Here is a 27,649-nt window from a genome sequence, read left to right on the forward strand (position 1 = left end):
TCTTGATGACACACGCTATTCAGACTGAGCAAACACCTACACAGGAACAAAATCTTGAGAACCGAGCCAGGTGCGGTGGCACACACCTGTCATCCCAGTGGCACAGGAGGCTGGGGCAGGAGGATTGCAAATGCAAGACCAACTTCAGCAACTCAGTGAGACCCTGTCTCTAAATAAAATACAAAAGAGGGCTGGGGAGTGTGGCTCAGTGGTTAAGCGCCCCTGGATTCACTCCCCAGTACCAATAAACAAGTAAAACCCTTCATAATCCACCCTAGTTTATTAAAGGGCCAGTTGTTATAATCCCAAAGCTTGTGCATTTACACATTTACAATGTGATCTGTCAGGCATCTAATCTCTTTCGTTTGGCATCAACCATGACCTAGATGCTCTCTGTTTTTATGAAAAATTAAAAAAAAAACACAGTAAAACTCTAACCAATAATAGGCTTAATTTATATATTTAAAAAGTCTTTTTTTAATATTTATTTTTTAGCTTTAGGTGGACACAATATCTTTATTTCATTTTTATGTGGTGCTGAGGATTAAACCCAGTGCTTCACGCATGCCAGACGAGCTGAACTACTACTTGAGCCATATCCTAGCCCTAAAAAATAAAATCTTGAACAGTAGCAAAGAAGTACAGACCTAAAATCCATTCATACCCCTCCTGTTTATTACATGCGATATAATAAACATTAAAGAACAATTTTTAAAAAGTTGGTGATGATACTTGGAAATTTAATCCAAATGACCCAGTCTCCATTTTTTTTTCTTTTTTTTTTTTTTACAAAGACACTGTGAGCTCAATTGTAAGCAGATGGAAATAAGACTCATATTATCGGGCTTGCTTCAGTGATCTCCTCTTCAGTAGCTTGTTCCCACATTTCTACTTAGAATTTGGTATTCCTGTCTCCAACATTCACTTAGCACTCTTTTCATTATTGGAGTGGGAAAGAAAATTTCACTCTGCCCGGAAATAATAACTCCGTATGCAATTTGTCACCTTGAAAAACATTTGTACCATCGGTAACTTTTAAATCAAAATTTTCTTTTTTTTTTTTTTATTGAAATGCTTTAAAAATGATTCTTTGTAGGAAATCATGGAGTTGGAGTTAAACACTTTCCGGGAGATACTAGCGGGTATGACAGACCATTCTGGTGTTTTCCAGAACGACAATATCACAAATGTATTCCAGTAGGTCTTGTTTGTCTGCAACTGTACTTTTGGTTTTCCCAATCGAGCTGGGCTGGACAACTGTAGGCATGTGAAGTCAGAGTCCCAAATTATCTACCTGTGTCTCCGGTTGATTTCTTAGCAAATGCAGAGACCCGTATCAGGGAGCCGTCTCTTAGCGCTGGGGGGAAATGGATAGGCCCTTCTGTATGCTTCTATAATAAAGACTTCTATCACAAAGAATAAACAACTAAATGAGAGGCAATAAACTTAATTTGCACATTAGATATGCTTTTCCGAGTTCCGACATTTCAGTTGAAAATAATACTGAAGCAATGAGGCCTATAATTGAACATCCAAAACTTCTCCAGTGGGGAAACCAAAACAAATGTTGCCTGCAAACAAGATCATTTTTATAGCCTGCTGCTACTCTGCTTTTTAATAATTTTCCAAATGCCAGATCGAATAATTCCCCCTTTGATGTGATTTTCATATACCTCCGAGTGCACGGGCACAATGTCATGGGGATCTAAGTCTTCCAAAAGAAAAGCCCCTGAAACTCTTTCCATTGGAAGAGTCCATGACTGTGCCTGTGGGACACGTCCTCAAATTACACTGGGCATCTTGCAAGGAGCCGGCAAGGCAGCGACTAATTGTGCTCAAGATGTTTGAAAGGAAAATTGCCTCTTCCCGCTGCATTAGTGAAATAGAAATTTTCCGACATACAGGGCGGGGACCCGCTTCAGAATCCTCTTAACACAGATAAGCCATATCAGCTAAAAACTAAGCCCGGAACATCTCTTACTCTTGTAACCATTATCTTTTTACATGTTATCTAACAACAACATTTCTTGCATGACTGAGGCTGATAAGTAAATCCCAGAGAGGAGAGGATCCCTTTATCAGCTGTACTGAAATTTCTCATTTGCTCCTGACCACCCTGTTCTCTTTAAGGTCACTCTATGCTGATGGTGGGATCCAGAAAACAAATTATATTTGACTCTGGAATGATAATCTGATGAGCATCTTAGATGAGAAAACACACCGACACACACACACACATACACACACACACACACACACACACACACAAAAGTAAGCCACCTTAAATGATGGTTATGCACTTCATAGTTTTAAAAAGTGTTTAAATCCATGCACAACATTTTAACTCCTTCCAAGACAAAAGCTTCAGATTTGTAGGTGAGAAAGCAATAATTCTTTGGCACTGATTTGTGCCACGTTCCTGCATGAAAGGGCATGAGAAACAGCAGTCTGATTAAGAGATTGTGCATAATGATGCTCACACAGATTATATTCACAGACCAACATTAAAGCAAAGTTTGTAAACATGTTTTTGTTTTCAGTAGCAGGGATTGAACCCAGGGGCATTTAACCACTGAGCCACATCCCCAGCTCTTTTTATATTATATTTAGAGACAGGGTCTTACTGAGTTGCTTAGACCTCACTAAGTTGCTGAGGCTGGTCTTGAACTCACCATCCTCCTGCCTCAGACTCCCGAGCCACTGGGATTACAGGCGTGCACAATCACGTCTGGCTCTAAACATGTTTTTATTCATATTGTCTATACATTTTGTGCTCATGAAGTTATTGTATCTACTTATCTATCTGTATGATTAAGTATATATGTTTATATTGTGTAGGGTGGTTCTTTGTCAATGACAAAGAAATAGGACCCCCAAATTCCTTAAAATGACATGTGGATATCTCATGAAGGTTAAACTCTAACCACGTATCTGCGATTAGATATAACGAGTGAAAATAACCTTGATAATCATGCGTATTGACATTATATTAAATGGGCCTCTTCTTTGTATATGCACATCCCCCTCTGACACTGTGTTACTGTAGAACATCAGTGTGTTCTCTGCACGGAGTCTTTAGGGTTTTAAGGTGACTTCAAATTTCCAGCAGAGCTGGGAACTCAAGGTGTATTAGAAAGGTACGATTACAAACCTTAAAATTGGAAAGTCAAAAGCATTTCAAACTCGCAGTTTTTCTGAGATGACCTCTTTTCCCTCCCTTTCTCTTTTTGCAAAGTGTTTCAAGAAGTTTAAGTCCTAAAAAAAATTGGAAAACTGTCAAATTTTAGACAAAGATGTCAGCATTGAAATTATGCCCTTGAACCCAGCAGTGTAAGATGGTGACCTTTGGATCAATAAATCGATATCTACTGGGCACATGTGGCCCCTGACGGTGTTCTAGGAATTGTAGTTTATTGTTGATTAAAAGCCGGCAAAAAAAAATATCTCCACCCTCTTTGTGCTTCTGTTCTGAAAGGGAACAAAAACAAAAACAAAAACAAAAAACTTAATAAATAAAAGAATTCTTAAGAATATTAAAAATGCTACAGAAGAAGAGACCAAATAAAGTGGCCAGAAATGCAGCGTGGGAACTTGGGATTCAAGAACCCCCCCCAAGAAGGATTCCAGAACAAAACAGAAAGTTAAGCCAGGTTATTTTAAACCAAGTCATATTGTTTAGCTATTTTCCTCCTGCAGAGAGAGGACCCTATGTGGGGACTGTGGTGTTCTTTATAGGATATCTCAAAAACAGGCAAACGTATCGTTAGCCAGGTTTTCGTTGCTGTGATCCAAATACCTGACCAGAACAACTTAGAGGAAGAAGAGTTTATTTTGGCTCATGGTTCAGTCTCTGGTTGGCCAGTTCCCTTCCTCTGAGCCTGTGGTGAGACAGAGCATCAGGGTGGAGGAGAACGGACTCACTGCATTGCAAGAGAGCAACAGAGAGAGGTAGGGGAAAGCAGGGGCCATAGGAGGATTCACCCTGCCCCAGTGACCCACCTCCTCTAGCCGCACCCCATCCACTTACACCAATCACCCCGCCATTCAAAGGAAGATGGGCGGATGAGGTCGCAGCTCTCCCAATCCAATCATTTCACCTATGAATATTCCTGCATCAATCCTGTCCAAACAATGACCCTCACTTACAACATGGGAACCATCATCTTGCAGAAAACACGGAAACTGTACACATGTGAAAAACACAACTGTCATCATCAGAACAAAGCACAGCCCAGTTGCGTCTAAGTTACTCAATTTTTACGTCTCTTCCTTTTATTTCTCTCTCGACAATTATTCACAGACAATGAGTAACATGATGCTGAAGGTTTAAGAAACATTTGGGGAAGGAGTGGTATTCATTCAGTTCAACTCCATAGACAAAAAAAAAAATGTTTTTGGTTTTCTTCTTAGCCTTTGGAGTGACATGATGCCTATTATTTTATTTTAGTAGCAAAATCATTGGTCCAGCTATGGTTTTCTGGACCATACACAAGCATAAATCACCAGTAGTCTACAAAATTTCTTTTAGGAAATACATTTGTATTATGGATATCTTTATTCTTTCTTATTTCCTATTTTAATGATTCCAGATTTCTTTATACCTGGGAGATTTAATTATATAACTACAGTGTCCTTTTTTTTTTAATTCTCCATGTTTTAAACTTCTGCTATAATAAAATAAATGCACGCTACTTACATTTTTAAAATTTGTAATGATGGAATAATTCTTACCCTTTCCCCCCTGATTGAGTGTGTTATTTCTTCAAATAAGTCACATGTTTTGGTATATGAACACTGTCAGAATATTGCTAAAGAGATATCCAGTTATTCAAATCAGCCATAGCATGTATCTTGAAACACTGAGTCCATCTCTGTCTTTAAAAAAATCAACGACCACACAGTCTTAAGTGTTGTTGTTTTTTTTTTCCCCAAAATGTGCCTCCCTGGTTGTGTTTTGACACATCAGATCTCATCAGTCACATTTCCCCAGAGTGAACCAGACAATTGTTGACATAATAGAATATAGTTGGGACAAGTTGGCGGAAGGATCTTCCAGAGATAGAGATGGGTATCTCTTTTTCATAAGCCATTTTAAATGACGGTTGAAGATGATCTGCTAGTTTCTTTCTATGGAATATATTTATTTTTAATAGAGAAGACGAGAAAGCACCAATCGCCGAATGTAAATCATGGGGGCTTAATTAGCTGCTCAAACTGTTTTATGAAGACAGTCGTTTTCATCATCCGGGAGGCAAGAAATGATAGAAGTGACATGGTTTCCAGCAAACACACTGGCTTTATAAATCGGCAAAAATGAAGAAAAGACACCTCTCAGACAAATGATGTCCCTTGGTGATATATGTAGGTACACTTGAACCGATACGTTTAAAAGTCTTAAAGATACACTCTGCAGTTCCACCCACTCAAATGGTCGGACCTTATCTGTTTGCTGGGAAGAGAAGCGAATAATGACTCCTAAGAACACCATGACTTCATGCTTTCCCTTTGGAAAGAAGTGCTTATTCAGGTCAATGGAAGAATCTGCATTCCACTAGTTACATACCTCAAATGATCTGGTTGTGTCTTTGGTAACTCTTATACACATGCAAAAATTTCACGCACAATGAGAACTTCTGAATGACCATTTAACCAAGAAAAGTGATCCATCAGTGACTTCTATGAAAATATCCACTGCCCCATACACTAAGGTATCAGCAAGAATTCAAATATAGGTTTTAACTATGCCAAAGTGTAGCACCGACAACATTTTCAGTTGCCAAAGGACTCAATCTACCATGGTATCCCACTGGCAAACAGTGCATGGGAACAGAACCCTTAAATAAATTGTGGTGTAGAATTTTTACACATGGCACAAGTTCGACACAGGTCATCGGGTCACGACATGCACATGTATCTCCAACATAGTTTGAATGTAAGTAAGATTAATAAATTACCTTTGACCACGAGACTGCCAGTACTCTTTGCAATGCCAAATTGATTTGTGGCCACACAGGTATATGATCCAGCATCCGACCTGGTAACATTATATATCTTAAGGCTACCATCCTCCAATAGAAACACTCTATTAAAAAAAAAAACACATGTTATTAGTGGAAGAAAGGCCATTAAATAGCAATAAATCATAACTCCTTACTTTCGCTTTCAAATAGCACTAAAATTATGAATATACATGATGAGTTCATTCCTTTCCCTATTTATTCTTGTTCTTGTCGTCCATTTCTAAATCTAAATATTAGAATACATGGCTTAAGTTTTTTATTTTGACAGATTATCGATGATCATTTTACTGTAATGTGAATTATCATTGTTATTTTAGTGCACATTAAAAATCAAATGACTGTGTGGTATCATAATACCCAGCTAATGGACAAACAAGAAATGTAATTACTATGCATTTTGAAAAGCCAGCTCACTTTTGACAGCTGAACTCGGCTTTGGAAAAAAAACAGAATGATTTTCACAGTCATTTGCTTAATCTGTGAATTTACGAAATATTTGTTTGGGTTGGAAAGTTGAAGGAACTGTCTATATGGTATATGGTCCCAGGTACCAAAGGCAATGCTTATTGTTGTATATCTCCAAAAGCAGCAGAGTAGACAGGTTAAGGATCCATGTATCAGATGGAGTTAAATATTCCTAATACAGAGTACACCAATGAGCAAGATCTGTCAAAGAAGTTACAATCTTTCACGGAATGATCGATCTCTCTTAAGTTTTCTCTGAAACTGAGAAATATTCTAAAACAAACATCAGAGCGATATTGTAATCAGGGAAGGCACTGAGACTCATTTAGCAACAACAACAACAACAGCAAAATCATCACATGTTTTAATAGAAGAGAGAGAGAGAGAGAAAAAAAAAAAAAGGAAAAATAAAAGCATTCACCCAATTTTAGATTTCTATTTTTTTGTGGCTTACAAATTTAGTGAGCAACCTTGTAAACCCAGTTGTAGGAGCCCTGGTGGTAGCCAGGATTCTACCAAAATACGTGACGACAAACTAATTTTTAATGACTGGTTTCAAAGGAAAGCCAGGCCAGATGATCTGCATGCATGTCATATCCATTAACAATAACAAAACAGCATTTGTTGCATCGCAAACATATCATTGTTTCCAATATGTGTAGAACATGAAATGTAGCTAATATAATTAATTACCCAATTTGAAACACAGAGAATATGAGCCAACCACAATTGCTATGAAACCAGCTTCTGATGTTGGGTTTATCATGACTGAAGGATTTCAAATTTTCTCAGTGTACTGAAAAGACCACCTCTGGGTTTTAGAATGTTCCAGGGATGTAATCAGCTTTTAAAACAGTTATTGTGCTAGAGTATTTTCCAGTAGAAGATATTTGATGTCTTAGTACATTTCTGAAATGTCTAGTCTCGTAGGTCCTGGTTTGCATTAAGAATTGAATTATATTATCACTGACAGATAACAAAGGTATTCTAGTGTACAGCAGATTTCTGGCCAGATGCAATTCTCCCTTTGATTTAATTAGCAGAGGTCAATGTGAGAAATAGTTACATGCATCTTTTACCCCCAGTATTTTAAGAATGATGAAGAATTTTTCCAATAGCATGACAACATTAAATATCGGTCAATAAAACACTTTACATGATAAAACAAATATATCACTGATATCTACATGCCATCAAATGGATTTGCTTTACAGGTAAAAAAAAAAAAAAAACTGAGAAAGAAGGAACATCCCACCAAGACCAAACAGAATAAAAGCAACTGACATTTTCAGATAAGGCAGAATGCACACGGAAGATTGGGTGAAAGATTTTAATTGATGGATTTGGTAACATTCATCAAGAAAGATAAGGATTGATTTTTTTCATTCTGTTCTTCTTTTGCAATATATTAAAAAAGATGCTTTATCTGGTTTTTCGGTCATTACCTATCAATGAAAGATAGAAAATATTCTATCTTTCCTGCAACATTGAAAAGCATTTAAAAGCAATAGGAGACCCAGATACAGAAAAACTGGGCTATCTGTAAAAGATATGAAAGACATTCTCGTAATAAAACCCAGGAATTGCATGAACAATTAGCAACAGAAATAGACTTACAGGAAAGAAAATAGAAGGTGATAATTGCACATCGCAGATACAATGTTTCCATCAGGATTTAATATTGAGGTCATACTATCAATAAGACCACAGATCACAAAAGTATATATGGGAATGTGAGAGGCCCATGGAATCATGGATAGGACTCCAAATATTCAAGAGTGAAGTGAATTTTAATTACTTTTAATTGAAATTTAAATCATATTTAAATTATATTAACTATATTTAAATTTATTAATGAAGTATATTAAATAGAATCAAATTATGTTTAAATTTAATCATATTAAATCATGACATCATCGTTTTGCTTTCTTTTGTTCGTGGTACAGGTCATCTGTGGCACAAGACCTTAGGAAAGTTAAGCAGACTCTCTATCCCCGACCCACATCCCCAGTCCTTCCATACTCATTTCAATGAATAACTGCAAAGTAGAACAATGTTTTTCTTCTTCATTTATTCAGTAAATCTTTGATCAATTCCCCACTATGTTTGTAGCTATATGTTAGGTGGTACAATAGGCCAGGGCGAAATAAAATGTGTTAAATATACAGGGTAGTTTTTTTCCCATGATCTTGAAACTCAGACATTACAATTTAAGGAGGGTATGAGCTATTGTTGGGAACTGCCTCTGTGCAGACACCTACTCAGTGTGCAATAAATAAATGTCAGCTCATGGAAACCTGGAGACCAACTCCTGGGTTCACTCTTGCTCTGGATCCATGTTATAAGCCAGGGAACAGGCAGAGAGAGAAGGGCTAAGTGTTTCAAGGTACCTACCTGGCAGTATAGACCCCAAATCCTGGCAGTATAGACCCCAAATCCTGACCACGCTATCACTTTAGCTCACAAAGCTTTTACTATAGCAAGAATCCCTTCACGGTAGGTTTCCAAAACATAATTTGCTTATGGTTACTGTGATTAGCATAAACTTGATTTTCTACATATATATGTGTGTGTGTGTGTGTGTGTGTGTGTGTGTGTGTGTGTGTGTGTATAATTTCATTTGCATAGTATGATGTTTAATAGTGAAGGTTCTTCATCTGAACTTCAGAGACGATAATAACCCCCTGAAATATCATGAAATGCTAGTGTGTGTGCACACATAGGCATTTTTCCAGGTTCTGGGCTTTTCTGAGATCTTCCAGGCAGACTTGGTACCTATCATAGTACCTTCTGCTCTGGGAGAGTTTTAACCCCAGATGCCTTGATGTGTGGTACAGTGACGGTGATGCCTACCTTAAGAATACTTTTTCATCTCCTCTCCTGCAATTATGGTGTCATTACAGAGTGGGTGGCAAGGTGGGCTTTGGAGTTAAATGACTTGTGACTGAATCTGAGCCCCCAACGTTTAATACCTGTGTGACCCGACCCGAGCTAATGAACACTCCAAGTTCTGAGTTTTTTTTTTTTTTTTTTTTCCTGTGTGGCATAGCGATACCATATTATCTTTGTCACGGAGTCATGGGGGTTAAGTGATATTAATGGTTTAACATGTTTAAGAATGTCCTTTACTCCCAGTTAGAAGTCAGTAGGCAAGGTTTTAATGAACCAATTTATTTTCCTCACAAGGTAAGCACTTCTTTAAGTCCAGGGGGAATAACAACGATGGGGGGAAGGAGAAAATGTTTTGTGAGAGTCCAGTTTGCACAAAGGGTTCCAAAGGGTAGATATCAGGCTTAAAAAAAAAAAAAAGATGGACACATAACATGTGTACAGGTTTTTGAGATGCAGCGTGGGGGTCTGATTCTTGTATACTTGGGTAGTGACCATCTCAGGGAATTAGAAGATCCATCTTCTTACATTATGGCCATCCTGTTATGGGGAATACATTCCTATCCCTCTTCCTTTGCCATTTTGAGACATGAAATGCGTTATTTTAAAAATGCATTTTTTAAAAGTTGTCGATGGACACAATACCTTTATTTTATTTACATCGATGTAGTGCTGAGGATCAAACCAAGTGCCTCACATGTGCTAGGCAAGTATTCTACAACTGAGCTACAACCCCAGCCCACGGAGTGCCTTGTTTTTAATGATACTCATCTGCTGTATCATAGAACACCAGCCCTTTCATTCTCTTATCACACAAGAACATTGACCCTGCTGATCAACCTCTTCCTATTCTTACCAGTCTCTGGTAACAATCATTCAGTTCGATTTCTGTGAAATCAGCCTTTTAAGATTCCATTTAATAAAGGGAGAGGATGCAATATTGTCTTGCTGTGTCTGTCTTATTTCATATAAGAAAATGTGGTCCAGATGCACAGCAGAACACTATAAAGCCACAAACAAGCAGAGAATCCTGCCTGCCCTAGGTGACAACATGGATGGATACAAAGGACTTTGTGCCAGGCTTGTAGAAAGGAGTCTGATGGTAGAAAAACTGTCCCCAGGACTATGTTTAACTACTTACATTCCTCTCCTAATTCAAATCTTTCCAATCCTCGGTTTTTCAATTTTTATTTTGGCAATGATAATATAGTTGTCATGAAATTTAATTAAATGTCAGGCATCAGTCCAATTCCCCTTCTTTGCTGACACTAACATTTGGGATTTTGCTCTCCTTCAGGATTTAGGCCACTATCTTGGATTCCTGTGCTGGCCATTGCTGATGCCTCTTGTCTTAAACGCTCATAAAACTGAGCCACGTGGTTTTAACTAACCAGTTTTGATCATTTCCCGGACTGCCTTGGTTCTGGTGTTATCGAGTTCTGACACTTGACTTGTGGGGTCTGTTTCTTCCACTATAATCAGTTCACATTTCAGTAAAATAATATTCTTTCTTTCAAGTCTCTGTTCTCAAATATCCCCTTAATTAGGATATTTCAACTGTTCACATAATTGAATAGAAAAAAAAAATCTCCCCCAAATTACCAGCGCTTAGTATTCTATTTGGATGATTAAATTACAAATTGTGACATTTGCATTTAAAATGTTCTGCAAAAAAAAAAAATTCGTGAATTTAAAGACATTTACATGTGTAGATGTAATATGACTATTCCACTGATAGAAAAATTAATACTTAGCAATGTAATGCACCAAGTTATTTCTCTAATTGTGTGATGGGTGTAAAAAAATGTCGAAATTCTGAACAACAAGCTGTGCCTGACAGGCACATGACATCGGGGAGATTATTTTTGGTGTCATTAGAAAATAGGGCATGTAGAAACGGAGCCAGCAGCACATGTAAACATTTCAAGGTTAATTTGATAAGTTGAAGGCAGACTTTATGGGGTGATTGAACATGCAAGGTTTCAATCTTCTGACTGTCAGGGAAGTAGGTAGGGTAGAAGAAAAACAAAGTAACAGACGACCTGTCCATTGGTTTGATTTTATACTGGTCCATTCTCTCCTGATGAGCTACTACTATGAACTCCAAGAAGATAGAACTTTGCATCAAATTCACCTACAGAGCGCCTTCACCCGGTACCTGCGCATCAAATTACGTATCATTTTAGGAACTACATAAACATTAATGTGGAATGGTTTAGACCTTGCTTTCTTGGGCTTCCTGTGCACCAGCAACTAAATATATAGAGGTTAATATTCATCACCTATTTTATAACTCCAATGAATCTCACATACATGCAACCTTCCATTTACTTACACACACAGAAAACACATCTCCCTACGTGAACTCCAAAGTCTGAAGAGAAATTGATAAAGGCTCTCATTTTTATTTGCCTTTGGTATCCATCAAAGCCGATCACACAATTTGAGGACATAGAAGATTAACAAGAGCTAAATTTCTTGAACTCAAAGAAATTAGGACATTGGGCAATTATAATTTCTTACTGCTGAAACTAGAGCAATATTGCTATTTTTATAGGGAGATTATTAACTGGAGTATTGCTTCCAGTTCTGTCTAAAGATAATACTGTGGACCATGAAATTTTAATTGACTGTCTAATTTTACTGATATCTAGAAAAATGTAAAATAGATTGGATTAAAATGAGTTAGATAAGAAGTAGAAAAGTGTGGATAAATTTTTACTTTTCACCGTCTCGGTTTAAAGTAAAAAGTCCCCCGTGGGATCCATTTCGGATCAAATATTGATATTGCATTTTAATGATTTTTTTTGTACCTGATTATCAGCTGAGAAGTAATATCTATGCTAATCTTGGTGTCGATTAATAAACCACCTTTTAAAAATCCCTTATTTAATGAGCAACCAAAAAAATGACTGACAGGATCTACAAAACAAGCAAATACCAAAGCTTGCTCTTTGAAACAAAAAAAAAATTAAGGTTGTGCTTTCCAACTGTTTAGGTCAATAATTTGAAATGGCACTAATGACAGTTATACCGAGAGACTGTCTGACACCTTTGGCCAGAACAAAGTTCATGATTTAATCACTGAATTGATGAAAACCAAGTGCATCATGCCTATAAGATCATTGTTATAGTCAGCTTTTCCTTATCGTGATGAAAAGACCTCACAAGAACAATTTAAAGGAGGCAATGGAGGATTATTTTGGCTCACAGTTTCCAAGGTTCAGTGCAGGGTCAGCTGACTCCATAGCTCTGGACCCATCGTGAGGGAGAACATCATGGTGGAAGAGTATGGTGGAGGACAGCTACTCAGCTCATGGCACCCAGGAAGCAGAGTGAGAGCTTTGCAGGGACAAAGCATAAACCCCAAAGGCACAACCCCAGTGACCTACTTCCTCCAGCCACACCCTACCTGCCTAGTGTTATGGACCCAGTTAATCCATCAATGGATTAATCCACTTTTTAGGTCAACGCTCTGATAATCCCATCATTTCACCTCTGAACGTTTCTGGCATTGTTTCCCATGAGAGCTTTGGGGGGGATACCTCATCTATATCTAAACCATACTAATCATCCATAGAGTAAAAAATGAGAAAAAGCAGTAGAGACTTCAACCCAAGTGTGCTATCTCAAGAGGGGTAAGTGAAAGAGGCACAGGAAGTATATCTAACCCACCTCTCCTAAACGATATAGGCCATCTTCAGCAAAGCATGATACATTTGCAAGGAAATCATATACATCAGAAAGTTCAGCAAAGTTTATGTATGAATATTTAATTCATCTCTTTGACTTTTACTGACTTCAGGGGGGGAAAAAATGCAGATATTCTCAGGAAAGAGCTATTTAAGTTCCAAAGGAGAAACAAATGTTCGTATTTACAAATCTTTATTATAGGATGCATTTTTTTCTTTTTTCACAGAACTGGAAGACAGAAGCCTAGAATCTCTTCCTTACTTGTCTAACAGGAGCTGTGCATTCCAGTCTGCTTAGCTGAGCCTGTCTGCCTTGCTAAGGCTACTTTGCCTCCTATAGTTTCAGCTTTACCTGACGGGTCTCTCTACCAAGTGACACCCCCTCCGGCCATACCTCACCTGCCTACAAAGTATCACCCAGTCAGTTCATTCAAACTAGGATGGACTGATTAGGTCGCAGTTCATCTAATCTAATTATTTTAACCTCTGAATATGTCTGCATTAACAGGAGCTTTTGGAGACATCTTGTATCCAGACTGTAACGGTTCTCTCACTTGGGGAACCATGATAATGTAGATAGCTTTCTCTAACACGTCTGCCCTTTAATCACTGGAGTGCACAGCCACTCTCTTTGTCTCCTCCAAAATAGGAGAAATCATTATTTTTCCACATTAACAAGCCGAGATGCAGGGAGTTTCAGTAACTAACCTAACCTTACAGCCCTGATGCAGATCTTCTCATCTCTAGCCGGGGCTACTTCTACTGGATCAGTGTATGTATGTAAAAATACATACGCTGTCTTGTATTTTCAATTTTCATTTTAGACAAGTCAATGATCTCCAAGTGATCCATTAAAAACTAAAGTTTTCGTTTCTTTTTAAGGCGGGACATATAGGGGTCAGAAGACTATAGACTCTCAATTTTAATTGTTTTGGATAGAAATCTGGTTTTCCCATTCCGGCCATGTTACTCCTCGGGGAACACATGGTTGATTTCTATGTCAACTCTATATAGTATACTGGGATGACAGTATGAGTACCATCATCCATTTGCTTTCAGAATTAAATAGAGAAAAATATACAGAGACACATGCGCAGTTCACCCTCCATATCCATGGGTTCCCCATCCCACCCTTTAACCAACTGATGATTTAAATATTTGAAAAAGAATTGCGTTGGTGGCAGGCGAGGTGGCACGTGTCTGGAATACTAGAGGCTCACGGGGAGGAGGAGAGAGGATCGCAAGTTCAAGGCCAGCCTCAGCAAAAGCAAGGTGCTTAGCAACTCAGTGAGACCCTGTCTCTAAATAAAATACAAAGCTACCTCCCGCCAACACCAGAAAAAGAATTGCATTGGTAATGACACCTTTTCTTCATCATAATTTCCTAAAAACTATAGTACAACTATTTACATCATAGTGACACTGTCTTAGGTGTTGCAAGTAATCTAAAATGACTTAGAGTTTCTCGGAAGGTGCTCACAGAAGCTGCAGACCCTCATACCTCAGGTTTTCCGTAAATACTATAGCATTTTATAATAAAGATGTGCGTATCTTCAGATCTAGGTATCCTGGGGAGTTCTGGGAAACTCTCCCCTGAAAATACTACTTATTGATATGTGCATACATAAATAACACTTGAGAATGATGAGGGTCTAATCATGGCTGTTATTTTTCCATATTTATTTGTGTTCTCCAGGGAGAACCACAATGAGCAGGTACTTCATAAATCCATATTTTCTGATTGGGTTTACTACTAAAGATTCAGCCTTTTCTTCCTAGGCCTAAATGGATATTTATGAATACGGTTGATAAATTGAGTAAAGTAACAGAAATTCGCTTAGTGGAATAACCTCTATTCAAGAATAAATGCTAACTAGCCAGGCACAGTGGTGCATGCCTGTAATCCCAGTGGCTCAGGAGGCTGAGGTAGAAGGATCGCAAGTTCAAAATCAGCCTCCGCAATGTAGCAAGACCCTAAGCAACTCAGCGAGTCTCTATCTCTAAAAATATGAAAAAGGGTTGGGGATGTTGCTTAGTGGTAAGGCACCCCTGGGTTCAATCCCTGGTACCAAAGAAGAAGAAATGCTAATTGTGGTCATAAAAAAAGATAAATAATAATTATTAGTTGCTTGATACCATATATAGTAGTATAAGAGTTTCAGGAAGGGAATTCACTCAACTCTCCAGAATAGGACGCCAACATATAAGACTGGTCCTAGTCAGTATTTTACAGAGTTCAGATCAGAGAACTGAAGATTATAATACAACCCACATCAGAATCTGTTTAATTATTATGATAAAATAGACCCTGTTGGGTGGTTCCTAAATATTTAATTGATTCATAAAAATGTGGTAGTGATATCTTTAGTAAATTTCTTAGCCTCTGTCCTAGCTCCAGGCGCCCACAGGATCATTCTTGAAGTCTGACTATTGAGTGACATTGGGCACAGCGTGATTTAAATCTATGTGGACCATGGGGCTGTCCGAGGAGAAGAAAAAGACCTTAAAATGAAATTCTATGAAAAGTCTGAAAATGAAACATCATAAACCACATCTGTGCCCAGGAAGCAGATGTCTAAGAAAACTGACATTCCTAGGTACTTTAAGTTACTTTTTTTTTTTTTTTTTTACCACTCTCAATGGACAAGAGCAATGTGTATATATGAAAGAGATTAAATGGCGAGCTATATTTCCCATGAGTTAAGTATTCAAAGACAATCTGGGGTCCTGATGCACCTAATTGAAGGGGCTTAAAAAAATGAACAAAGGTTTCTTTAGAAGTGAAGGGGTGAGAAATTGACTCCAAAATATTTTAATTGAAATGGGCATGAAAACATTACTGGTCCCAGGGTCTCCTGTGTTGGATTTCCTGGTTTTCTGCAGTTGCATTTTGTTCCTCATGTGTAATCACTGCTTTGAACCATCCAAAGACCCCAAGCCAAGTCTCTGGTTCGACTGTCCAAAGCTCCAAAGCAGAAACGAAGCCTGCGGACCCTCATACCTCAGTGTGGATCCACATGTGTGTCCGTGATGAATACACAGAAATGACGTCAGGGTCAGCTGCGTGCTGCTGACGCAGAATACCAACACAAACTCGGGGTGACTGAATGGTGACATAAAGGAGGGAATGGTAGGTAACAGCAGACATGAAAAAATATAATTATTCGGTGTCAGGATGTGTCTCTGTTTGGAATGGTGTGCCCAAGAGTGTGCCCCGACACATGAAGGTGAATGACATGCGACTCCGCAGCCACCCAACAGCATTGGGTGGAAAGGCAACTAAATGAATTCAGTGAAATTAGGCCTAAGAGGAATACACCTTGCTCTTCCGTAGGAGAACAGAAAGAGAAAGAAAAAAAAAATACCTTCTTTTGCTGCAGCAGTTTTGGGATGCCTGAGAAAACACAAATGGAAAGGAATGTAGATTCAGATGTCAGCATGCCCAGAGCCCGTGTCCATCAAAAGATGGGAGATTGTAATGTTGGCAAAGGATGAAAAAAAAATGTTTGTGAACATAGAACTTAAGAAAAAATAAATAAATAAATCGACTCCCCCAATGGCTAGAAAGCAGACTGATGATACAATGAGAGACGTTTGTGCGGGGAATGCAGAATTCTGAACCCTGGGAGGGTCTTTTGGCTTTGTTATTCGATTTATGATGATGAGCCTACTGGGGGATGTCTTCTGAGTTCTGAAATTTTGCGAATATCAAGTCGGATCTGTCACAACCTTTCAGACAAGATTCAAATACGGCCAGGTAACTTAGACAGGTAACTTTTTCCTGGGGGTTCCTGATTTCCCATAGGTATGGAAAGTGCACCCTTGGTCTATCCTCCATGTTCACTCCAGCTCTCTGTTAATCTAGGATTTCAGATGCGGGAGGATCTGGGAAATGATTTCCCCCCTACTCTGGAATGTGGCTTTGAAAGGGACGCCAATGCTGGTGGAATTTCTTATTCTGGATCCTTGGGGCTCCTGAATGATCATATTCCTGAGTGTCTATAAAATTAGGCTTGTAAACGGGGCTGGAAGAGGGACCACTGGGATGTACCCTTTCTGCCAACCCTCTTTCCTTCTAGCAATTGATCCTATACCTTGATGGCAGAGTTCATCACTGTTTACTGGATTTGCATTCTCTCTGTCCACGTGCCACCCAAAATTATACTGCACATTTTACTGAAATCCCAATCACTCATTGGATCACTGTGGAACCAGGAACCAAAGATGCTAAAAGGACTGATGTATTTATTTTACTGCCATGAATCGGTAAGACTCCATCTATCAATATGTGGAAAACACATAGATTTGTGCTATACCGGTCATTTATTTAAAAAAAAAATAAATTAAAATGACTGTATATACTGCTACTCTCAAAAGAGTTTTTACAGGTGTGCGCCACGGTGCCCGGCTAAAAATATACATTATTAAGCATATCCAAGTATCCCCTGAGAAGTCAAAGAGCCGAAAATAGATGGGAAATTAGATGACTCAGACATGATGCCCGTCTCCTTAATTTTAGTAGAGAAATCTTGAGCAGAAAGTATTTTTTCTTTGGTGGAACTGTTATGGGTCAGGCTATGTGGGCAATGAACAAACATACTCTGTTTTATCTTGAGATTCTGTGTCATATATATAAAAGATGTTTCTTCCCTGGGAACACCAGGCCTCTGCCATCTGATCCTGCTTAGCACACTCTGCTTAGAAATGCAAATGTTTCTGTTCTTCTCATACAATGGAAAGTTGTTTCTCTCTGTGGCTCCCATTTTTCTTGGCCCATGTACGCTGCCAGAGCATGACTGTCTAGACATGAGTAACCATTCTTTAACTTGTACTCAACTAAGGCCGTTTTGACCCACTTCCCCTCCTGCTCATGATTTTAGATCTCGTGATGTTTGTTGATGGTTTTGAATCATAGCAACAGCCACTGATGATGAATGTGGTTTTGGGGAGGGGGTTGAAGGGTGTAGACGTGCAGCCTGCCCCTTGGCCAGCCAGCTGGTGATCCAGACCCCCAGCTGGAAAATAACGATGGTTCTGTCTCCTGCTCTGAGATCCACTTGGATGGAGCATGGCGGTAATCCCAGCAGCTCAGGAGGCTGAGACTGGAAGATTGAGAGTTCAAAGCCAGCCTTCGCAATGGCAAGGTGCTGAGCAACTCAGTGAGGCACTGTCTCTAAATAAAATACAAAATAGGGCTGGGGATGGGGCTCAGCAGTTTAGTGCCCCTGAGTCCAATCCCTGGTACCAAGAAAAAACAATTTGATTCACTGATTTATTGCAATCTCGCCATGACAGTACTGAGGATTGAACCCAGGGGTGCTTTACCTCTGAGTTACATCCTCAGACCTGATTTGGAGATAAGGTCTCACTAGGTGCTAAGGCTAGCCTTGAACCTGCTCTTCTCCTGCCTCACCCTGCCGGGTTGCTGGGATTATTACAGGAGAGTTCCAGTGCACCCTTCAGAACTTATCTTGTCTGGAGAAAAGTCTATATCAAAACTTTAAAAGGGGAACCAACTATGACCCAGAGCATACAGCACTGCATTAATATAAGGAACCTCTACTGTTCCTCCTTTCCTGGGGTGGAAAAAAATTCCTACCCACTCTTTAAGTGCCGGCTCCCACCCAATGAGACTTCTCTGAACTTCCAGAGCCCAGTCAGGAGGGGGGGGGCTCATTGCACATGCCCCAGTGCCTAGGAGCTATGGACCTGCCCCCCCCCACTCCAAGACTCTGAGCTCATTCAAATTGATAAACCCAGAATCTTCCACGAGAGGTCTGTCAAGTTGGTTGGCCACTGTGCTTCTAAATAAGTGAAGAGTTTGACAAGTCACACTTGAGACTCACATTTGTCGCTTCCGATCAGTAGCTCTCAAGTTACAAGTCTTGGGTAATTCCGGGGATTCTTGGGGGGAAAAACCAGGAACTACTGGAGGGTGAGAAGAAGTGGGAGGGTACGAGGTGGGACTGTGTTTCTCCCCTCAGGACATTGGAGACAGATGGGATTAATTTCCTTGGTCTCATGAAATGTGTTCTTATATAAGTTCCATTTGGAAAAATTAAAAATCCCATTGCAAAAATTATTAAATGAGTCAATAAAAGGAGAATGGAAAATTAGAGTCAGTGATTAAAAGAGGCCATTCTCCTCATTTTGAAGATATTAAAAATAATGATTTCTACCCTATTACTCCATATTTCATTTCTTCAAGTATATTGTGGTAGATAGTAATTCTCGACTCATTTATTATTCCTTATTTCTATATGCTCACAGCATCAGCAAGAATGCATAGGTGTAACAAACACCTACTGTAAAGCCATATTATTATTTTTTTTAAGTAAGGAATATTCTATTTCCAACATATCAAGTGATCACTTCTAAAGTATCAAACCAAGAACAAAAGGTCATTTGTATAAATTACACGGATAATTGACCTTTTCTGTCTCTAACACCATTGCTGTTGAATATGTATGTAAATTTTGGAAGATCTAAATGTCACTTAGAAATGAGAACCAAGTGTGAACCGTAAGCAGACACCGTTCCAGGGCCAATTATGTTCCATATTTTGGAACAGCAAGGAAACAGAGATTTACACCTCTTTAACAGAGAAATCAGATGAAGGGCTGAACTTTTAGTACAGGAAGCAGCCTTCCGAGGGGAGAGAAGATAAAGAAAGTTTGCATTTTGCCGGATGGCATGTGTACACACCGAGCCCGTGATTTCCTGGGGGTTACACAAGACTCTCAGCATCTTTTGGAGGCTGAGAAAGAGAACTTATAAAAAAAAAAAAAATGCAGATTCTTCTACTCTCTTCCCCAACTATGGAATCCAAAATCTTGGGCACAGCTCTTGGATTTGCATTTTCCCGTACGGCTCTCCTAGTGCACAGCCAAATGTGAAACCCACGGATCGCACCCTCTGGATTCACAGCAACTTGACCATGAGCCACACCCCTCCCTTTCTGTCCCAGAATGCAGTGTAAAAACTGGCAAGATGCTATTTCGCTTGCAGAACTTCTTTCTTTGTCATCTCTGCCCCTGGTTTAAAGTCACGGGAAAACACCTTACAGAGGGACGTGGCAAGAAGACTCCAGCCCAAGAGAGCCAGGTGAAGCAGCACCCACGCCAAAAGGCGGGCAGGGTTTAAAGGCCCTCTTCACATCTTTAATGAACAGGAGCCTCCGAAGACCACGGCAGGCAGGCAGCTGGTTCTGCATGCGCCGTCTGAAACGGTGAGTTCCCCAGACTGGGGAAGGCCAACGGAGATAAAGGAAGGAGGATTTGAAGGCAAGGGGGAGAAATGAGACGAAGACTGACAGAGGCACACACAGGATTTCCAGCTTGTTACATCTCCCGGTGACACAGGCGAGAGTTTATCAGGTGGCTCCTGACATCTTGAACATGGATTCCCTGGGAAATCGTCACCTTAACAAGGCTCTCAGGAGTTGAGCGCGAACCATTTAAAAATTTTATTACCAAGAGGAGGCACAGAGGGAGGTTGTAATAAGGCTGGCATTATGCAGACTGTCACTCTTCCTTAAACACGGGAACATATGGTTCATTTGCCTATACTCGCTCGTCCTGCTACCGGACGGACTAAGCACTATTACATTAAGTAGTTGGTGATACAAAATAAAATTAGGTTTATTTGCTTGTTCCATTAGGAAGCTCAGCAAGGAGGAGGAAAGGGGTAGAGAAATGTACTTTCCAGTTGCTGGGGAGAGGCTCAGGCAGCCAAGAGCACGCTGGAGGTGGAAGGGTTATTTCATGACTAAAGACTGAGCTCTTGGGACCAAAGGTAAAACCCAAAGGACCAGCAATGGATTAGAAGGTAGCCATTGTAAAAGATCCAAATCAGCATCCAACGGGGAAAGAGAATCGTATATTTGCATCTGTAGCATTCAGGCAGCCAGATCCTAATTGGCGGATGCCCCACAAGGTAGAATATTCCAGAATGATGTCCGGGAAGGAAATGTAATGGTGACTAAATGTGGATCACTAAGCCCTGTAACTAAAAGAACCACACTCTCTGGGTAGTTTTGAGAGAAGAATAAAAACACAGTACTTTTTTTTTTTGGTGGTGGGGGGGATTGAGCTCAGGGGCATTCAACCACTAAGCCCCATCCCCAGCCCTGTTTTGCATTTTATTTAGAGACAGGGTCCCACCGAGTTGCTTAGTACCTTGCTTTTGCTGAGGCTGGCTTTGGACTCGAGATCCTCCTGCCTCAGCCTCCCACGCTTCTGGGATCATAGGTGTGCACCACCACGCTTGGTAACAAACTACTTTTTAAAGCCGTTTCATTTCTGTGTAAGACCCTGTGCCACAAATAGGTTCTTCTCATGGGTATCTTTTTACCCATGAAGAACAGAAAAGAATGCAAGGCACATGCATTTGTCAAGTATCCGGGCCACGTGGGGTTTAATAGCAGCATTTCTATAGGAACAAGCATACGGAATCAAGGATTTGATAAGGTCAGTTCAAAAATGTGTTCACAGGTAAAGGTAATGAATGGGTCACAGCATCACCCACCTCTTATTTCAAACCTGTGGGAAATGATCCCATTCCCGAGACCAGTTGCCCAGGGTAGAATTTCTACAGTTCAGTGAGTTTGATCGTGAATTCTGAAATTCCTTTTGCATTTAGTTCTTAGAGATCACCCAAGGAAAAAAAAAAAAAGGGACACCAACATAACTGTAAATATTTGGTGACAACTTTGTTCCTCAGAAATATATCAGAATACGTGGGGGAAAAATGCATTTAAAAATTTTGATATATGTAAAGTGCCTGATATGCCACCCAGGAAATAGGAGGCATTTTAAAACGGCTGTTTTTATTACTGACAATTTGCCTGATCTGTAGCTGGATTTTATTTTATTTTTATGTTTTCAGGAAATGAGGCAGAAATGCCGGGAATTACTTATGGATTCCATTATTATTGTATCAGTAATAGGACACAATGTCTTCCTGATATGTCTTTTGTTTTTATTGTCCAGAGCTATAATTCAGCCTGGGCAAAGCCCAGATGATGCAGGAAAGGTGATCTGTACTGTCTGTCCAGCCACCTAGCATCTCCCATTTAATTCAGGAAATGATCCCTGAACAGGTAGCCAGCAGTCAATGGAGATGAATCTAGGACCTTCAGTTCCTGTCGTTTCACCCGCTGAGTAGATAGATCCACCGGGGGAAAAAAAAGAAGTGCACAATCAACCTTAGCAAATATGATTTCCTTCGGTTGCCAAAGAATGCCTTGCAGAGGTGAGCTGAACCAGGGTTCACCTTGAGTTTCCACAGTGATATTTTTGGGGTTCCTCTGGTGGGGTAGAGGTTAGCATGCACAACTAGAACCTGCATAAATGTTGGGAATGCAGCAACAAAGGCTTCTGTTGGTAACAGATTGGGTGCAGACCACCCGGCCTTCCACAGAGACCCTACATTTCGGCCTCATACCATCCCATGCACGGATAAGTAAGATCTCCTCTCACACTGTCACCAAAACCAGGCAATTTAAAAAGTATTCTAGAAGTTACCAACTGAGAAGTAAAATTGGGGCTTAAACCCCCATCTCTGAATCCCAAGTAACTTTAAAAAAAAAAAAGTTTCTTAAGAAAGAACAAAGAGAACACTTTCTGGCTTCACATTTTATCCCCAGGACTAGGAGAGTAATTGGGATATAATAGGTGTTCAGTGTATACTTGTGGCCTTAATGAAAGAATTAACAAATGCACACATCATGGTTCGATTAGTTATTAAAGCGTTTGGTTTAACTGAAAAAAAAAATCTCTGAAGCCGGTAAAACAAAGTCAATTCTAATATTCACGGACTTCCACAACGCAGAAAATATTTATCTATCGCGTGGGCGTTATGTTCCAGGTTTCTGCAGAGCACAGGGCCCGCAGCAGTGAGTTCGAGAAGGATGCTTACTGCCGTCAAGGAGCTTACAGACTTGCAGGAAGGGCTGCATGCAACCTCTGCATCCATCTACCCAGATCATGTTAGCTGTTTAGGAATTCACCTTAGCAAATCATCAAGTCACCTGTGAAGCTATAACTAACAGAACTTGCCATCTTTAACATTCTCTATAGATTTCAAATATGGAACTTGTGCAGGGTGCCACCGCACAGAGAGCCTTTAATTTTTCCTAAGGGTGTTTTCATATTATTTCATCTGAAAAGAAACCCAGCAAACAGTGATTCCTAATAAAAAGAGAAGTACACAGGAGCAGAGTAGTTTTAATCAAGGTCATGCTACTCATCGATGACAGAACCGAGATCAGAAATCCTGTTTTATAATTCCTAGCGTGGGGCTCTTCGTAATGCGCCCTGGGGTTTCCCACACACACAGACCATTTGCTTCTCTTCAGTGTAAGTGCTATTTCCAAACCCCGGACATCTTCAGGAAGAAGGGGACGGACACTGCATGACCTTTCACTCCTAGCAGGAAACCAGAAGCCCTAGGACCCTTGAATGCCATTATCCTGAGTTCAACTGCAGGAAGACCGTCTTCACGGACAGTCAACCCTGCATACAGATACCTACTGCAAACACAGAACCTTCAACCTCATCTTGACTTTGAAGATGGTACGTGAGCTAATAAGAAGCATGCTGGCCATATTAAGAAATGTCCCTCCAACTCAGTCCTTTGGAGAATGAATTCTGGAACATTTTTTTTTTCTAGGATCCTCAGAGAGAAAAAGATGTAAATATGGAGAGAGAAGCTTGCTTCATGTGTAAACCTCATCACCTACGAGATCTGGGAGGGAAGGTCTCAGTTCACAGAAGACTGGAAGCCACTGTCAAAAATATATATATAATCTATCTCCACCATTTTTGATAGGTAGGCAATACAGGATGATTTCTTTGAATAGGCTCCTTCAGAATCTTCTCCATCATCTCTAGGTAGTTACACTGTATTGTCGTCAGGATTTAGTGACAGGGTAATTTCAAAGTAGGCAGTACCATATACAAGTTTTACAATAGAAACTAAAAATGGATCCTTGCCCACGGAGGTATTTCCAAGGTCAAGAACCAAAAACCAACTTCTACTTGGAATCGTTGTAAAAATTTAAACCTCTCTCTGTAGCTCCCTTTTTTTATTCTTCCCATATTTACAACTGAGTCTTGCAGAAAACCAGAAGTCTGAGAAGGTTGAAGTTTTCCTATGCTGTGAGATCGACATGAAATATTCAACTCCATATGAAATTAAAAAAAAATATGTGCTGGGACTCAGTGTTCTGTGTTGGGGTTTTGGGATGCGGCCTTATTGAATTTGCAAAATGGGCCAGATCATCTCAGATCCTCCTCTAAAATGTCCCACCAAATGGACGGTGTCTCCTTCCGCGATAAACCTTGCATTTTATAATCAAATAATCAAATCTAAAATGTAATTTCCCAGCCAACCTCTGTGCCCAACACTCTGTCTCTGGCTCTTAAGATATTTAATTTCATTTGCTTTGGAAATTGGATACCTGCCCCAAGACACACATACACATGCACACATGCACCAGAGAGAGACGTATTAAATCAAATAACCTGAATCCGTAGGTTCTACCTGTAAGGAGAAATATTTTGTGGCAATACCCACCATTAAAATAAATATTGTCCTCTCTGAGTCATGGGTCCACTGAGGTCGATATTTTCAAGCTAAATGCAATCAGTTTGCTAGAACTTGGGATCTGTCCTGGTAACTCTGTCTTGATAGTAGCTAGAATCTTCTTAATGGACTCTACTATGTCTACAATAAACAAAAGTGGTTCCTTCCTTCTCCAATTTTCCCCTTCTACTTGTTTGTAAGTCTCTGTTAAAAGGCTGCTAAAAGCCATTAAGCCAACACAAACAGAAGTGTCAGTGCCGAATTCCCCAGTAAGCGGTATAAACCCTGCACTTAGCGAAACGAGTCAGGTCAGGAGGCCAGGACAGGACGGGAAGCACCCAGAGACACTGGCTCTGTGACCCTTAGCAAATTACTGCTCCGTGTAATCTGCACAAGCTAGAGATGCGTGTCCATAATTACTGCATTTTGCTGGGTCTCAGTTATTGTTTTTTTTTTTTCAACCGTTTAGAGCTCGCATTTAGGAGATCATGTGTTTCTTTCCTTGAAAAAAAAAATACTGTAATGAAATCCTAAAGCAAGAAGGGGGTAGACATGCGGAAAAACAACTAGCACTCAGAAATCACAGGGGTCATCTCTTTCATCAGAAGACGACGGGGCTGAATCTGCTGTAAGTATGAGTAAGTGTTCTGAGGCTAAAACAGACCCCACATGCATGCTGTACGGAACAAATAAAAATTACATAAAAACCTGAAAGTTTGTTTTAAAAAGTGGTCCCCTTGTGCTCTTCAATTGTTTTTAATTTCTTGGCTATTTGTTTATTTTTCTCATTATCTTACCTTTCCCTAACCCCTATTCCTTTTTCCTTCTCCTCCCCACGCATCCTGTGACTTGGTCTCAGAGGTCATGGGAGGTAAGTGGCAGTCATTTTGGCTCTTTGGCATCGCACTTTAGAGTCATCTTATTAAATGAGGCAGAGCTCATCCATTTAACCAGACCCACAACACAGAGGCTTGTGTTTGGTATCAGCAGATCCCTGCAGCTTTCCTATTCCACAGCAGTGTGTTCAAACCTTGATTAGATTTTAGAAATGCAAGAGGAAATATTGGAAAAAGCATCCACATCCCAAAGCGTCAGGAGTCCTCACAGCAACTGCCCAGACAGCGGATATGGAGAAAGGGGCCCAACAGGGAACAGGACTCCAGGTGTTCGCTTCTCCGTTCTTCCACGGTTTGAAGCACCTCTCTTCATGGCTGTAGGCATTTCCCCCCAGGGTAATTTTTCTTGGAAGCTGGGGATGCTCTGCATATCCTCTCTTTCTGACTCCTTGATGCATCTCACACATAGTTACCATTGAGTTTTGGGTATGTGCCCAGGCTCGGGGCATTCCAGGATCAATTCAACAGAATTCCTATCTGGAGGAAAGCTTTCGTCCAGGGATATAAAAATCTCTGGAGGAAGGAGAGAAGGAGGAAGAAAGCAAGCCCTCAGGAATCTCTCTCTCTCTCTCTCTCTCTCTCTCTCTCTCTCTCTCTCTCTCTCTCTCTCTCTCTCTCTCTCTCTCTCTCTCCTACATCTCATTGCACACATGGAAAGCCTGAAAAGAAAGTTGCTGGGACAATGTGTCACTTGATCTGGCCAATGCAGCTCTGTCTGTGGTTGTTGTATCCCTCTTCCTTGCCCATAGATTGCGATCTTGGCACTTAGAAATACCAAAATAGGGTCTCACACCCAGTCTGTGTCAATGAGCACACACACACACACACACACACACACACATATTGATCGATCGATCGATTGATTGATTGTTCTAGCTTCAGAGAGTCAATGCCAAATCCAGATTTTTAACTTTACCCCAAAGGCCGAACATTCTACAATGCTGGATCTAACTTCTCACAAACAACCACGGATAGAACTCCGAGTGGTGACTGTTCCTTTTAGGTGTCTACTCAGACACTGGTCCTTCACAGTCCTTTCTCCTGGGATGAATAGGTGCCATTTTTTCATGACAGCTTCGTCTTTCTCTGACCTGGCCTCCACCTGCCTAACCAGGTATGGCTATGAGTTAGTGGTCTAATGGCCTATATGATGCTGAAGAAGAGCTCAGTGGACTAAAGGGAACTTTTTCATATCTTTAGCAACAACGTGGCTCATTCATAGCAGGATGTCCCTGCCCACCTGATCCCTGTCGTTACCACCCAGCTGTAGCTGCGGTCTGCTCACTTCTTTTGCATACAAGGTTCCAGGACATAATGGAATGGAGGTGCTGTAAGCAGAGAGAAGCACCTGTCATGCTATTCTAGAGAGCCAGCCCGGGCTGCTCTAGGATTTCTGCAGTGCACACACATCCTTTTCTTTCTCTACAGGTTCCTTTTCCTTTTCTCTTATGTGGCAAATTCACTTTGTCATGGGGAAAATACCTGACTATCTAAAAACCACACCACCTGGTGTGCGCCTGAGTCTCTCTTCCATGTTCTTCTCACGGATTTCCTTCTCAGCAGGCCAAGTCAGAAAAAATGCCTTCAAACTCAGTGTCCAAAAAAGATCTTTCAAGGATATTAAAAAAATAGACCTATTCCAAGTGCATGGACCAAAACTAACACAGTCAAGTGACACAAACAGATGCTAGCACTTGAAGATACTTTTTTTTTTTTCCAGAATCATGCATAAAATGCATGCACCTCCGTGTACGCCTCTAGAAGTTTCTCATGGACAAAAAAAAGTTGGGGAGACCTAGTCAACCCTGAACATTTTAGAAGATGCTCTGTAACAGAATATTTAAGTATTTTTTTTTTTTTTTAAGAAAACGAAGATTGTTTTACCTTTTGCTCTGTCTCACGTTCTCTGTCCCTCTTTTCCAAGAGATAGCAGCTCTGGGGAAAGCATTTGGTTTGCATTCGATAACAATTTCCCCACCAACTTGAACAACCGAGTTTTTTTTAATAGGGTTTCTGGAGAAATCGGGAGCAGAGGCTAAGAACAAAATTAAAAATTAAAGTGTTAAATGACTTAATTAACACAGAGCGACTCGGGAGGTAG

At 40.1% G+C, this 27,649-nt stretch overlaps 1 protein-coding gene across 3 annotated transcripts in view; it reads right to left on the reverse strand.

The window, feature by feature from the left end:
- The window catches only part of Cntn6 (contactin 6), a 284,323-nt gene that overhangs the window by 36,238 nt on the left and 220,436 nt on the right, over positions 1–27,649 (reverse strand). For all 3 annotated transcript variants that reach the window (XM_078033569.1, XM_078033570.1, XM_005330954.5), the window contains 2 exons: positions 27,433–27,583; positions 5,955–6,082 (listed from right to left, as the gene is read on the reverse strand). In XM_078033569.1, coding sequence (XP_077889695.1) covers positions 5,955–6,082; positions 27,433–27,583 — 279 coding nt within the window. The remainder of the gene's footprint in view (positions 1–5,954; positions 6,083–27,432; positions 27,584–27,649) is intronic.

The sequence above is a fragment of the Ictidomys tridecemlineatus genome, chromosome 16 (genome assembly GCF_052094955.1).
Source record: "Ictidomys tridecemlineatus isolate mIctTri1 chromosome 16, mIctTri1.hap1, whole genome shotgun sequence".
NCBI lineage: Eukaryota > Metazoa > Chordata > Mammalia > Rodentia > Sciuridae > Ictidomys > Ictidomys tridecemlineatus.